The sequence below is a fragment of the Anguilla anguilla genome, chromosome 4 (assembly GCF_013347855.1).
Source record: "Anguilla anguilla isolate fAngAng1 chromosome 4, fAngAng1.pri, whole genome shotgun sequence".
In the NCBI taxonomy this organism is placed as follows: domain Eukaryota; kingdom Metazoa; phylum Chordata; class Actinopteri; order Anguilliformes; family Anguillidae; genus Anguilla; species Anguilla anguilla.
The window spans coordinates 37,339,251-37,354,395 of record NC_049204.1 but is presented as its reverse complement, the minus strand read 5'-3'; the positions used below and the strand labels follow the sequence as shown (position 1 = coordinate 37,354,395).

Genomic DNA, 15,145 nt, shown 5'->3' with positions numbered 1-15,145 from the left:
AAGTTTCCAATGAGTGTATGTATGCATGTCTGTTACCTGGTTTTAAGGCCAAACTTAGATTTTGTCATTTCCTCATTCTTATTATTTTCCTTCATCCCTATGAAATATATAATTTTATAATGATTAAAATGTTTACTTTTTTCAATATCCCTGTGACAGATAAACCCTGTGTCTGTGATGCTGGTTCTCTACTCAAAATCATTGCTTGCTCCATATACAGTGACTGCAAAACTTTAAGTAATTCTGAAAGACGCACATGATGCATCAATTTACCTTTTATTCCTGGGCCTTCGTTTCTCATCCTGGACTGACCTCTGTAAATTCACAAACAGTAAAAGAGATACCTGAGGATTAAATATGTTATACATGATTTCATACATGTGTGCAGATGTACGAAATCCAAAATGTGATTGCTTTGCATGAACACAAAACAGCAGAGCATTAGCAGGAAGGTGGTAATTTATTGTCGAATGGCTTTGCATATTCCCAGGTAAACTAATTCAATTTCCTTCTGCATTCTCATACAGAAGTAACAAAAGCTTACAGATTCTCTTCTACATTCCAGTGCACTTGGAGGAAATGTACAGTTGGCAGAACAGACACTGCAATTTTCAGTGAGTTCAGATGCAGTACTGTCTGACACTGGACATGGGGTGGACTCGTTTGATGGGCAGACTTCATTTGTTTCTCATTTGTCATGAGATGTCCTTTGGATTAGTCAAAACCACTAAGACTGACTTTTGCCTGAGACCAAGCTGATGATTTGGAAACACTGTTTGCATATTGTATGCTATGACTTAGTTCTGCATCTATACAGGGCATAATGTGACCTAACATGCAAAACCAGACTCTTAGTAGACAATAGTAATTTCTCCAGTGAGTCCAACATCAACCAATTTGTGGGGCCTCCTACTTGAAAACAACAAAAAGCAGTATTCAGTACTATACTGTATACTAAAATTCACAAGAATACACTTTAAAATGCTGTGTGCAAGCTCTATACTATCTGGAAGGACCAAATCCCATGATAACACTGCAAGACACTGTTTTCTGTGGCCCTGAGGAAGGAAATGAGATTGAGATTGTAGAATCAACCAAGACATGTCCAAAGCATCACCAGTATGAAGATACACTCTCATTGAATGTACAAAAAATAGAGTACACACTGTCATACAACTGCTGAGGATCATGATAGTTGCACAAGCTGCCATGGTAACTCACGTGAATCAGATTGTAATAAGTTGAGTCTTCAGGTGTATTGAGAGTTTTTGGCTGCTGTGTTCTGCGTGGCATCCTGCCCTGTTTCTGATCATCTGAACGAAGAAAAAGAAAAACATGCAGATGAAACCATCAAAGACCTGGCAATTTACCCAAAGTAAATTAAAAAACAAAACAATAATGGTGCAAGACTAGGAATGGATCATGGCACTCAAATCATTTCTCCGGTGGACTTTTCTAATAAGGAAACTGTGACCTTTGCCTCAATTTTCATGAGTTTTGTGCTTCATGAGACAGGTCCAGAGTGACATTTTGTTTCTCAAAGTTCCCTGTTATTTTGAAAAGTAGTTTGGGAAAATGACTTTTGCAACATGTTATTTGAAAAGGCTTTCTATTGAACAATGCGCAGAGATGTATTGTGAAAAGAGAAGGCAATGGGCTGTGTAACCACTGTCTTCAGAAACTGGCGAATGCAGGCGCACCAGAAGTCTTTTGTAGAGTGGTTTCTGATTACGACCAACGGCTCATACAGGTCTGAATGGGAACACAACACAAGAGTAATGTCTTGCAGTTCCACAGAAAATGCAGTAAAAAAAGCATTTACCACAGCATGAAGAGCATATGTTTTCCTTTTATTTCATATAGGAAAATATTGGAATGTATCAAAAAGTGCCATACATATACAATTAATAATTCTAATTCTAATAATACACAAATGCACACAAACATTCTAGAATGATGTTTTTGTTGAAAAAGCATATCACACATGAAAAAAGTACCTTCCCATTCAATATAGAATAACAATTCTGTGTGCTAATGAAAATTCAGTCTGGTTAAAGAGCATTTATTTGATTCCCTGAGCCAAAACAACTAATTTGAAATCATCGATCAGTTAAATATCCCACTGCAAACACAATTTAAAGGATTTAATAGAATAGCAGTATGTAATGTGATGCATATTCTGGTACAGTAAAGTCCTCATTTATAAATTCAGTATGAATGATGCCTTTAAGATTACAGACATATTTTGAAACTATTTCTTGCTCCAATACACACACAAGGCACTGGATGTTAAAGACCATTTATCAATGTAGAAAAACACTAATTGGCTACAGCAAAAAAAGGTTTGTCATACTTATTGAATGTGACTCTTAAAAGGTCACTGTAATATTGAACTGCTCAAAGGAATAAACGCTATTTGAAATGCACACATTAATGGTTATAATTGCTACAGCACTTCTAATGAAATGCAATTATTATTTAATGGCATCTTGGCATAAAGAACAATGTTATTGCCATTCAAAGTGCAATCAATTTTTTGTTGGAGAGAATACTGCAAGTGATGGATTATGATTGTAATAATTATTATTACACTAGAAATCATAAACAGCACATGATTAAGTAAGACCAATCTATCAAGATATTATATGAAAATAGACAGGATTGCAGCTCTGCCATTCAAAATAACATTTCAAGTTTCTTCAGGCAACTGATTTGCATAACATCATTTCACTGTTAGGCATCTGTCAGAGAGTAAACAAAGGTTATTCAGTAATCATTTTCAACAAATATTTAAAAAAAAGGTCACAGACAAAACCATGAAGAATGGCAACAAAACCTACTGGTAGTTCCAAAACTACCTTCCGTCACAGCTTATGAAGTAGAAGCTATGAAGTAGAAGCTGTCATTACGCCGTGAAATGAAGATAATTATAACTGACATTATAATTACAATTCCCTCGGACACCGGTAACTTCAAATAACCGACCCTCAACTGCCACTATGATTTGACATGTGACATGAAGATAGTGAACGCCAAATGGCGGCATTCCTCCTGCCTGTGATCCAAGACACCAAAGCAATTACCTTCATTATCTAAAAATCTAATGAAAAATACATCTGCTAAAATTCTATGAATTTCAGAATGCCATATCACTGATGGGAAAAAGTCCTTCCCTTCTTGCCAACTTGACATTCCTGGTTTTGATAATATCATATACTACAACAGAAAATGGGGACTCCACTGATAAAATTATCAGCGGCAGAAAATGACAAGACAAATTAAGTAAAAATGAAAGCTAAGCATTCCTGGTCCAACTTTGAACATAAGAACATAAGAATATTTGATGATGAGAACAGACCAACCTATTCTTTCAACCCAATTAGGCCTTGTCATTTTATCCATTGTCTAGAGAGCATCAATCCCTATGTCTTGAACACTTCTACTAGCATGTACCCAGATATTCTATCAAATGCCTTCTCTGTGTGTGACCTGAAGTTGGACTATTCCCAACACTGCATCTTGTCCTTCATTTTCAGTTGGTTTTAGACCTCCAGGGACTACTTAACATTACGGAACTCCTACAAACCCCTGCCAGCCTGTTCCCTGCTCTCTGCGCTTTCTTCCATTCACTACTGATGTTTCTTATGCAATGACCATAGATATTTTTTTTCTGCTCAAACAAAGCTTTGTACACAAGCTCTGTCCAGGTGCAAGCCATTTTGAATCTAATACTTAAGAAAGCTACTATCTGAAGAAAACTAGTAAAGATTAGGGGTAGGGTTAGCACTGTGCTTGCATCTGAGTGTAGGCACCTCCACCAATTTTTTCTGTTTATTGCCCTTGAGCGCACCAGAGTCTTTCTCTCTGTGTCACCTGCAGTAGTTCTATTTAATGTTCTCTTTACACAGGTACGCCACTGTCCTCATTTCCTCAATTTTATGGCAAATTAAACCTGTTCAAACTGTTGTTTCTCGCCCACTTTCCTTGGTCTGTTGCCTTTATTACCCAAAAGCATTCAATCAATCCCCATTGGTCTTCCATGGTACATTACAGCTTCTTTCCAGGTGATTCTGAATTTTGATACTCAAATTCTCTTTAAGTGACTTTTCATGGTATTCACCACAACCACAGGCTGGGCTCTTCACTCTAAACATGGCAAGTTTGGGCCTCAGCTGGTGTATGTCATTACCTGACAATGACTGGGAGATCACTGTGAGGCACAGCTGACCTCCTGTCACTTGGAGGAGGGTGAGATTAGGTCAGCCACAGAGCCTTGGATTAGCTCTTCCATATTGGACACCAACCAGCTACCAACTGACATAAAATATTTGTGTGTCTTTGACTTTCCTATAGAACTGTGCAGCCTTGTGAAGGTAAGGGTGGTATGGCAGTATCATAATGTGGTTGAGAAGCACATTCTGGATTGAGAAGAAAAAAGGCTCATTCTTGCTGCTTGTTGTATTAATCACTCTGCTTTTTATCTCTAAGCTATCATTACCTCCTGCTCTCTCTGTCCTCCCCTCATGATTTACTCCACCATCAGTTTCTTCTACCATTTCTTTCTTTTCTTTCTTTTCAGCTCCCCAGGGTGTGGAAACACCTTGCTGACAACATCAAGTCTGCAATATCTTATTATCTGTTTTTTTGTTTCTTACCTGGAGAAAAATGTCTCTCAGTCTGTAATTACTTTGCCGTTCATGCATCATTTAATGCCATTATTTCATATGTGCCTTCAGAGGAGCACTAAATGACAAGTTGTTGGACTCCTGGTTCGTCTTATAAAGATTGTTGAATTGAAAGATGATTCAATAAGCCAATGCATTTGAGTCTGTGTTTTTTGCCTCAAAGAGCTGAGGTATCACAACAGCTGTGGGTTTTCTTGGAAATGTGTTTTAATTATATCACTTCAAATTCAATTTGGGCCAAAACACTACTCCCAATGCTATTTACATTTCCCAACCTAAACATTATTGACAAGACGCCAAATGGCAAAAGGGGATTTACAATCAAGGAGGCTAGTTCATTAAAGAAAGCATTCATGAAGCTACTACCTGAAGAAAAATAGTAAAGATTGGGGCTAGGGTTAGCACTGTGCTCGCTGTTAGCTCTGAATGGAACCCGCAGAACATCCCTATGTCAAGCCCACCTGATTGCTGCTGGGTAGCCAAGTATCCGTTGATTTGGGTTCCTTTCATGAACATGCCATTACTGGAGGGGTTCATCTGATGAGCCAGGATTATCTCGTTCAGCTTCTTCTGGAGTGACAAGTAGTTATCTGAAGCTGTGCTTACCTAATCCAGGGGAAAATATTTAGATTTAAGAGGCCAGGCAGAAAATCATGAAAAAATATATATAATTTTCAAAAATATTATCTATTTTATTTTTATTCAATGTCCCTAGTAGCGTAGGTTTCAACATATTAGGAAATATGGTTCCAGAGATTAAGACCAGAGACTTGTGTCCCTTACAGGGGAAAAAAATAAATTTCCAGATCTTAGGAGGAGATGATACATAGCCAGATATATACCTTTTTCAGTTTTGAGTACAAATACAAATACAAATACAATACAAATAATTCCGTTTTTTTTAAAACAGAATTTGTTTTTTTAATTTGGCAGTCTGACAGAAGCACTGTAACACACTGTCAAACAAAAACAGATTCAAAGGTCAAATCAAAGTCAGGAGTCTTGAATTATTAAACAAAGATTTAATTAAGGAAGCACATATCCATGTAAACATGAGCCATGTGTCAGTTCTGCCCCCAACTCCTTACTTGTTCAGAAAAGCTTTCCAGCTCCTCAGTCTCCTTCTCCGCAGACATCTTGAGGTTCTTCCTGTCCTTGTAGCCGCGGAAGTTGCTCTGGATCTTCACAGCAGCCTGCTCCTGCTCAAACCGGTCGTCTGGACTGGGCTCTTCAGGCTCTAACTGAGCGCCGTTAAGCTCCGAAACGCCCTCGTCCTCATCTTCGTTCTTATCCGACTGTTTCCCCGCCTCTCTTTCCTCCTTCAGCCTCTTCCTCTCCTGGTGCCCACGGAAGTTGCTCTGTAGGACTGTGGCCGCCTTCTCCTCGTCCACCTCCGCACCCACACTGGGGGCCTCTGGGTCCGGCTTTGGCTCTGCGGTCGTGGATTCAGCTTTTGGCTCTGGCTCCGGTCCCGGGTCCGAAGCCCCCGTCTCATGCTCCTTGTCCACTGAGCTCTTTTCGGCTTCCGCCGTTTTCTTTTTGGGAAGTTTCCCTTCCTCCTGCAGCCGCTTGCGCTCCTTGTGACCACGGAAGTTGCTCTGGAGGACGGTGGCGGCTTTGGCCTCCTCGTCCTCTCCTCCTGCCGGCCCTGCGTTGTCCTCCTCTGCCTTCTCCTTCTCTTCTTCCTTCTCTGGGGACTGAGCAGGCTCCTCAGGGGGCTCTTCCAGAGGACCCTGAGGGGGCTCTTCAGGGGCTTCCTCACCTGGCTCCTGTTTGGGCTCCTGAGGCGGCTGGTCTTTTTCGGGGGAGGCCTTCTTTCCCCTGGCTGGGAGCTTGCCCTCCTCCTCCAGCTTCTTCCGCTCCCTGTGCCCCCGGAAGTTGCTTTGGATGACAGTGGCGGCTTTGGCTTCCTGGTCAGGGTTCACTTCCAGTCCTCCTGCTTCCTGTCCCCCTTCCTGTTCCTGGGTGGCGGTGGGGTCCTCTGCGGCAGCGGCCTCCTCTGCCTCGGCCGCCTCCTCGGCTAGCTCCACCTCGTCCTCGCCCTGGTCCCCCGGACCCTGGGGCTCGGTGGGGATCGCATCTCCTGCCTTGGCCTGACGGCCCTCTTTAAACTTCTTCCTCTCCCTATAGCCCCTGTAGTTGCTCTGGAGCACTACGGCTGCTTTTGTCTCTTCCTCCTCCGATCCATTCTGCCCCTCTCCTTTCTCTCCTGCACTTTTCTCCTCTGTGTGGTTCTCCTCTGCCAGCTGCCCTCCTTCCTCACTGCTTACGGCCTCAGACAGGGCCTCATTTTGCACCTCCTCCACATTCCCTTCTTCCTGCTTTTTGTTCTGCATGGCTTCCCTAAAAGGGAGGAGGATACACAGCGTTGGTATGGTTACTATTGCTGCACTAATACAGTTGTTATAATTAGCCTTAGCGTTATTAGCATACAATTACAGTATTAAAGTGCTGCTGACTGCACACTTTCATTTGTCAATCATTCCCAGATTGTTACATGGTAAGGGAGGGGAGCTAAATGGTAGAAATTCAGGAGACATACTTTTTCTTTTTGAAGCTCTTCCTCTCTTTGTGTCCACGGTAATGAGCCTGGATCTTTATAGCTGCTTTATTCTTTTCATCTACCAACTCTTTGTACATCTTCCTTGCAAGGTAGCCTCTGCAGACTGACAGATAGAGACAGAGCAAAGGCATATGATATTTTTTTCCCATGTCTTGACATATACAATATTGTCACCACATAAACTAGTGGATTCCACTACTTGGATAATTGGATACAGATTTTGGACATGATGATTTTGGTAGAATGTTAATTAAGGCTGTGGTTTCAGTACACATATCTGTATAAAAGCCAATAGACTTAGTAAGAAATGTTCAAAAGTATCTTATTATCAAAATGATATGGGTGAGTATCCTTTCATGGTAAGATGTTGTTTTTGCTGTCTTACAAATCATATTCAGCTTTCTCCAAGTATGCATTCATTTTACCACAAGCCACAAGCATAACTAAACATCAGAAAAGTCTGTGCATCATTTTTCACATATTGCAAAATGAGAAAAGAGAAAAAATGCCTCTTACCAGCCTGAAAATGGATCATGAAAGCCTCCGTCTTGGCTTTGCTTCGATCCCCATTCACCTCTCTGCGGACTTTGTGGCCTCTGTAAGCTGGTGGGAAATAAAGTTGAATCAAGAAATTTGAAAATAGTCCAAAGTCTGAACTAAAAGCCCACAACAAAATGTGGTGGGTGAACAAAATGTGGAAGGTATCTGTTCACCTTCTCATCAGTAGCTAATTTTCACTGCCTGCATGTGGCAGGGTGCCATCCCCAATCTGTCTGGAGTTTTACAGGAAAGGTTGTGCTTTTGCCATTAAGCCAAACCTTCTATGCAGCACACCTTGCATAGAATTAAGTTCCCACTAGCCAGCCACACTACTGTGTGCTAACATTACAATATCACACAATTTATATCTGTCACCAACACTATGGTTGTATCATAAATTCCAGAACTGACCAATGTGGAAAAATATATTAATTATTTTGAGAATAGTACATGCCAACGAAAGCCATGATGTACAGAGAAAGTGTGATTGCAATATGAGCTGTCAAGTGAGTGCAGTTAAGTGCAGTTAAAAAGGAGGGAAAGACCCAGGATTTTTAAACATGTGAGCTCACCGGACTGCAGGACGACTGCACTCTGCTCTCTCTTCTCTTGCATCCTGCGGTACCTCTTCGCCCCCAGCCAGCCTCTCACACAGGCCTGCAGCAGGATGATCCCGTCGATGGTCCGGCTCATCATCAGGTTCAGCTGCTCTACGTGGTGGTACTTCAGGAACACCTGACCATCACAGTGCGCACACACACACACACACGCCGTTTGACCTGATGATCCAATTGTCTTCCAGGTTTATGCCAGTCACACTAGAGCCAAGCTCTTTCATTATAATTACACCAATCTTAGGCTCAACCTTTACCTTGTTGAGCATAACCCTGAGTAAAAGCTTGTGTAAGATTACCAAATGGCACAGAGGTTGAGTGCAGTCCTGAAACTGATAGGTAGTCTTGCTTTGGCACCGAACGGACCATAGTTTGAGAGATCTTACAGTGAGGACGTAGTCCTTCCTTACTTTGGTTTTCCCCAGGGCCCAGTTCTCCAGTTTGACTTTCTCCAGTATGGCAGCACACGTCTCAGGACTCTCTGGTGGGTCCTCGTTTGCTCGGAAGGCCAGGATGCAGTACCTGTAACAAATGGCCAATGGAGCTAACCCAAAAAGCAGCATCTCTGAGAGGCCCAGCAGACGCCTCGAGATATGAGGAGGAAATAAAATGGGTGGGCCCTGAGTCTTGAACACTGTTTGAGAGCAGCCGAGTGACTCTGCAAGACCTGAATAAAGCAGTTATGAGAGATGTCATGCGAAGAGGCTGGTGGTCCTCAGTTCTGCACACGAACCACACGATGAATCCAACTAGAAACATATTGCTTAATTAATAAGACTAAACCAAATGTCTGGGAGCCGTGGGGTGGGGAATAAAGAGGGGTGTGGCTTAAAATTGAGGGGGGGGGGGTAGGAGGTAGTGACACGGGGTGTGGGGTGGGGGGGACCCACTCTCCTGCACTCTCTCACCTCTTTATGAAGTTAGCAAAGAGGATGCGGTGGGAGTAACCCTGCCTCCGGATCTTGGCTGTCTCCAGGATGCCAGTGTAGCGCAGCTGGATCAGGACCTTCTCCCTGTCAAACTTGTTGGCCTGCCGGTCGTTGTTGGGCTTGATGCAGCGGACGAAATGGGGCTGCCCCGCGACCATCTTAGACATCAGGTCCATGAGGGAATACTGGAGGGTGGGAAAGAGGTTCTGAGGAAGGCCGGCTGTGAACGATGGCATTCAGGGGTTTGTCTCCATGTAGTAACATAAACAGAAGAATTCAGGAAAATGGAGAACTCCTGCTCACTGTACCATTGTTCCAGCTACTTTTGTAATTAACTGACCATGTTTATTAAGCTGTATGGTCTTCATCAGGATAAACACTGTTTGTTTGCATAGGGAACATCAATCAAGTCATTGGCAACATTTAAACAAGGAGAGGGTGAACTCTACTCTTCAATTAGACTTTATTTTTTGTTGCCCTGTACCTATGTGTACTAGTTTTGTCTTCTTCATAGCTTTTTCATTGTCAGATTGACACTCAGGAAGTGATCTAATGTGCAAGACCCAATTACATCTTAGACTTGAGCAGAAATAATTTTCCAGAAGTTCTCGCGGGAAGCATACAGTAAATCTGTTTTGCACACATTGCAGCTTGTGACTACGCTGCTAATAATCAAACCTGATTTAAATAAAATATGAGAAAAAACTACTTAAAACAATAACTTCAGTAAGAAAGCAAGTAGCAGCTGTTCTGATGGGAGCCATCCCCTTCACGAGGTGTTCTGTTCATTTCATTATTTTGTTGGCCTGTGATCTTACTCTGAAGTATGATGCAACCGTTTGGGTTCTCATGTTGGTGGTCTCTCTGGGATGGTGGGTGGACTCTCCACTCTCACCCTGGACACAAATAAAACACTTGAGACATTTAAAAGGTTACACCATGTACGCTATGCAGTGCATGGCCACATATGTGCATTTAATCAAAGCAAACACTGTACATAGTTTGATATCATTCCTGTTTGTCTGTTCCTGTGAGAGAATCTGACCCCCTGCCCCACTTCTTTATGTGACCTTTCAGCAAAAAGGTACATTTTTGGAATTTAATCTCATTTGATTTAAAGGCCACATTAAAAGTCATTGTGGCAAACACAGAACCCCTGACTGGACCTTTAAAACATACAAGAGGAAAGGCAAAATTCCCCTGGCTCTGAAAACCTAGGAAGAATGGAATTTCCAGCATTTAAGAAAAGGGCACATGGGCAAAACACTAAAATGTACTTATCTAATATTAGCCACAGTTAATTACTGTGGTTAGTTAGTTAATTGCTAGGCTTGCAATATCAAGGTTGTAGGTTTGATTTCCAGGTGGGGCATTGCTGTTGTACCCTTGAGTAGGGTGATGAATCTGAATTGGTTCAGTAAATATCCAGCTGTATAAATGGATTATGTTTACAATGAATGACAAAGAATCACTAAGAATGTACTCTGGGTAATTTGCTTTGGATTAAAGCATCTGCTAAATGCCTAAAATGTGCACAATACACATTTATTTCTCTTCATCGTCATTAGCCTAGTGGCAATAATGGACAGGTTTGGTTCATAACCATCCCATGTACTGCATGTTTTGATTATGCTGAATGTAAACTAATACACATCTGAACATTGTTTTGGCTATTCAGTTGCCAAATTTCCCAACACATGGCAATTTTAACTTACATAAATTACTTCAATAGTAATGTATGGAGCATTGGATTACTGTCCATTAAAAACAGACAAAACATGAAGTCTATTATTTAAGAACATGGATAAAATAACTAAAACCTTCAAAAGTTCTGCTCAGGGAGCGTGTGATAGGAAATATATCATATGCATTATGACTTAGTCCCTAGGGCAAATGGACAATTACTGTATGATGGATCTGACCTTGGAGATTATATTCATATGGGTGTTACATTCAATCTTGAGGACAAAACAACATTTTAATAATTTACATTAGGAAAACATTCCTAATAAGCACTACACTGTAGAGTTATTGGCAAGAACAGGTATGAGCTCATATAGTGAAATATGTATGTGTGAAAATAACATAGGCACATTTAATAACATGAAATATTACATAAAGCCACATACAGTATTCACATGAGATATTACATTATAAAATGTTTAAATCATTTATACACTTTTGTTTGTAGCAGGTACTCCAAACAACTTTGGACAAAAATATATGAAAGTGTTACAAATCTGAAAATAGCCATAATTAAGTGAAACACATAAATGCTATAAGAAAAATATTAGTGTTTTGTTTGACTCAATCATCGAAAGTAGCTTTGAAGATTACAAAATGTAATGTTTTAAAAGTATTTAAAGTATTTGAAATGCAGCCTAATTTAAATGTAACAACCAATACTCCTAACATGTGGGTATCAGGATCTCATCAGATTCATTTTTGCAGTTCATTTTTTTTCTGCTTTTGAACAAAAGCATCTGTCTTTCAGTGGCCTGCTGCCTTTCGACGGTTATCAGAACTGTTTGATTTTGTTTTTGCCCTTTTCATATCAAATATGTATTAAATATTTTGCAGTTATGTTTAGTGTACAAAGGAGGGAACTTAAAATTGAGTTCTCTTAAGAAAAAAAAAAACATGATTAAACATGCAAATGAATGCTAATATATGCATGTCCTCATCATTCTTTAGCCATTCTACAATGTGCCTTAAATCTTGTGTCACGTAACCCCTTTTCATGCTCAATGACTGGAAATTAAATGCATACTATTTTTAAATTGTGTTCAAATTATAGCAGTTACAAAATGCACACATGAATATTTATATAGGGGGAAGGGTTACATATAGCAGGGAGGGTCTCTTACTTACATTTCTGGAGGAAAAAACCAGTACATATTAGCATTTCTAATATTATGTTTCTTAAAAAATGTTGAGGAGCAACTATTTGCAAACAGTGAGGAAAACATGATATTTTCACATGTACCCTATCATTAAAAAGTTTGTAAACACTGGAATTTTTTTATGTGTTTGAAAGAAACTGATACTTTTATTCACCAAGGTAACATTAAATTGATCGAAAAATACAAGACATTGGTAATGTTACAAATTACTATTACTGTTTGAAATGACAGTTTTGTAATTCAATCTTTACATAAGATTGCAAAGCCCCATTTTCAACAGCCATTCCTCCAATGTACTGACAGCACACTGTGTTACCGTATCCTTAAGTATTAATTTGGTACTAGAGAAAGCACTCCCATTATGTAAACCACAACTGAAAACAATTGTGCTATTTAATTAAGCTAAAAAATATCTTTCATAAAGTTGCTACAGTATATAGTACACAGGCATTTCTAAAGTTCAATTTTGGTTTAAAAAAATGGCCAAAAAGAGACAGCTTTCTTTAGAAACTTTTCAGACAATTGTCTTTTTTTTTGTTTGTTTGTTTTTTGAGAGAGAGATTAAGGCTATTCCATGAGTGAGATGCCAAGAAATTGTGATTTATAACATGTCTTGGCTGCATTCTTTGATTAATTTAATGCCACCTTGGTGAATAAATGTATCAATTTCTTTCACCATAAACATTTCTCTGTGATTCTAAACTTTTGAATGGTAGTGTAAGAGCTCTTCCTCCAAAACGTAATCAGACCAACAACTCAGGAAACATCTGCTCTTAGTTTATTAATCTATGGGAGCAAGCCTGTATAACCACACTGCTATGCTGTAGCGAAGCCTAGAGGCAGGCGGGAAAGGGAGAAGCATGTTAAAGCTTTTGTTTACATTTTTCTATTCTCATCTCTAGAGTTTCTAATCTCTAGTGTATAGATGGGGGGAAGGGGATAAAATCATTATTACCTCACTGACTGAACTCAGTGAACTCAACAACACAAGCATTCCCATCTATACAAGGAGAAACCAGAGGGGAAGAGACAGGGATGATACCTGAGGTTAATTAGTCTGAGAGAGAGAACAAGAGAGAGAGAGAGAGAGAGAGAGAGCAAGGGAGTGAGAAAGAATGAGTGAAAGCTAGACAAGAGAGAGAAAGAGAAGAACAGCCACAGTAAGAGAAAGTGAATTAGAGAAATAGGAGAGAAGAGAGAAAGAACACACAAAACTGGTTTGTTCATGCATTTTTAATTAGGATGAGTGGTAAGTCTAATGAACTCACCTTGGCAAACTTAATGGTGCGCTGGGGGGTATGCGTATGAGTGCTCCCCATCGCTTTACCCTTGGTGTGAGCAAGGTTTCCTGGAAGAGAGGGAAAGTAAAACAGAAGAGAGCTGTCATATTAAGGGTCGACACAGAGACATTCAAAACTGACCAGAGGGCCTTTCAAACTTTATGCTTAACCTCTGAGAACACAACTGACAACACTCCCCCTGGCCTACTACGTCCGACTGAATATTAGGCTTAGTAAACTTTATTACACACTAAATTGGGTGCTCGTTATATGGAGATAATAGGTGCGTGAATATATATTCCACTGAACCATATCGTTCCTATCTATTTGCCATTATCTCATGGGAATCGTAATAACTTTGCCCTTTATCAAAAACTGTATCAAGCTGTATAGCCCTGTGAGAAATGAAGTTAGTGCTGGCAGACACTAATAAAGCAATCACAAAGCAATCAAAATGAGAGCATTAATAACTTGAGCAAAGACTTTGAAAGAAGTTGATAAGTGCTTTTAGCCCCACAATGCCTGTACTTCCCAAAAGTAGATAAAGGCTTAGGATAATTACCTTTACATAATAATTAAGAATTACCTACATATCAGCCCCCCCACTGTATCAGCCAGTCAGTAAAAAGCAGCCTAATAACTCACACAAATAAGATTACACAAATAGTGCTACATGCACTCTACATTCTATTCTTTGTTATTAAATCACTCCAGATCCCCTCCGTTTTGAGAGTCATCATATGTGCATCTGTACCATCAAAACAGTCATTTTTAAACACAACTCCTTGCCCTAGTTCAGGACAACACATTTTGTGTTACTTTTAACAAAGTTAGTGTTAAAAGATCTAGCTTTGTAACATATAAATTGTATTTATCTAAGTATTATGTGTTACAGCATCTGACTGTGTCGGCCTGTGTCTGACTGTGTTTGTCTGCATGTGACTGTGTCTGACTGTGTCTGACTGCATCTGACTGTGTTTGTCTGCATGTGACTGTGTCTGACTGTGTCGGCCTGTGTCTGACTGCGTCTGACTGTGTCTGACTGTGTCTGACAGTGTCTGACAGCAAGTGACTGTGTCTGCCTGTGTGAGAATCTGCCTGTGTCTGCCTCTGTCTGTCTGCACCTGACTGTCTGCTTGGCCTGTGCCTGCTTGTGTGAGAGTCTGCCTGTGTCTGCCCGCTGTAGCATCAGCTGAGGTAATGAGGTACGATCTTTGGCTCCATCGCACTCGCTGCCCACCCAACTGAAGCGGCCAGGAGCAGATATTTTACTGCCTGTAGGTCTCCTGCATGAAAAATGCAGCTCTGGAGCAGCGTTTGGTCCACAATACCAATCATCTATCAACCTGCCTTTTTGTTTTGTACACCATACCAGTCATCGATCAACCCCTCACGTCCAACCAAACACGTTTCCAGGGTTTCAAGAGCACAGTTTGTATTCAGCTTCAACAAAATGCTCACATCCTGCGCTTTGTCGCTGTGTTATCGGGCCGCACTGACAGAATCTGGACGTATTTGAGGCCCACACAACGTGCGGGGGGAGAACAATTCTGAGCCTGCTACAAATGTCACTGAACCCAGTGATTTACATCAGCAGAGTATCAGGTGACCTCCCTCAGCTCCGCCCCTCA

The 15,145-nt window shown here is 40.6% G+C and overlaps 1 protein-coding gene across 1 annotated transcript in view; it reads right to left on the bottom strand.

The window, feature by feature from the left end:
- The window catches only part of myo3a (myosin IIIA), a 92,427-nt gene that overhangs the window by 6,266 nt on the left and 71,016 nt on the right, over positions 1 to 15,145 (bottom strand). Inside the window, exons 23-33 of the mRNA XM_035412833.1 lie at positions 13,503 to 13,582; positions 10,150 to 10,227; positions 9,311 to 9,516; positions 8,813 to 8,924; positions 8,361 to 8,523; positions 7,765 to 7,851; positions 7,228 to 7,351; positions 5,774 to 7,028; positions 5,147 to 5,291; positions 1,222 to 1,313; positions 274 to 314 (exon numbers count right to left, since the gene is read on the bottom strand). Coding sequence (XP_035268724.1) covers positions 274 to 314; positions 1,222 to 1,313; positions 5,147 to 5,291; positions 5,774 to 7,028; positions 7,228 to 7,351; positions 7,765 to 7,851; positions 8,361 to 8,523; positions 8,813 to 8,924; positions 9,311 to 9,516; positions 10,150 to 10,227; positions 13,503 to 13,582 — 2,383 coding nt within the window. The remainder of the gene's footprint in view (positions 1 to 273; positions 315 to 1,221; positions 1,314 to 5,146; positions 5,292 to 5,773; positions 7,029 to 7,227; positions 7,352 to 7,764; positions 7,852 to 8,360; positions 8,524 to 8,812; positions 8,925 to 9,310; positions 9,517 to 10,149; positions 10,228 to 13,502; positions 13,583 to 15,145) is intronic.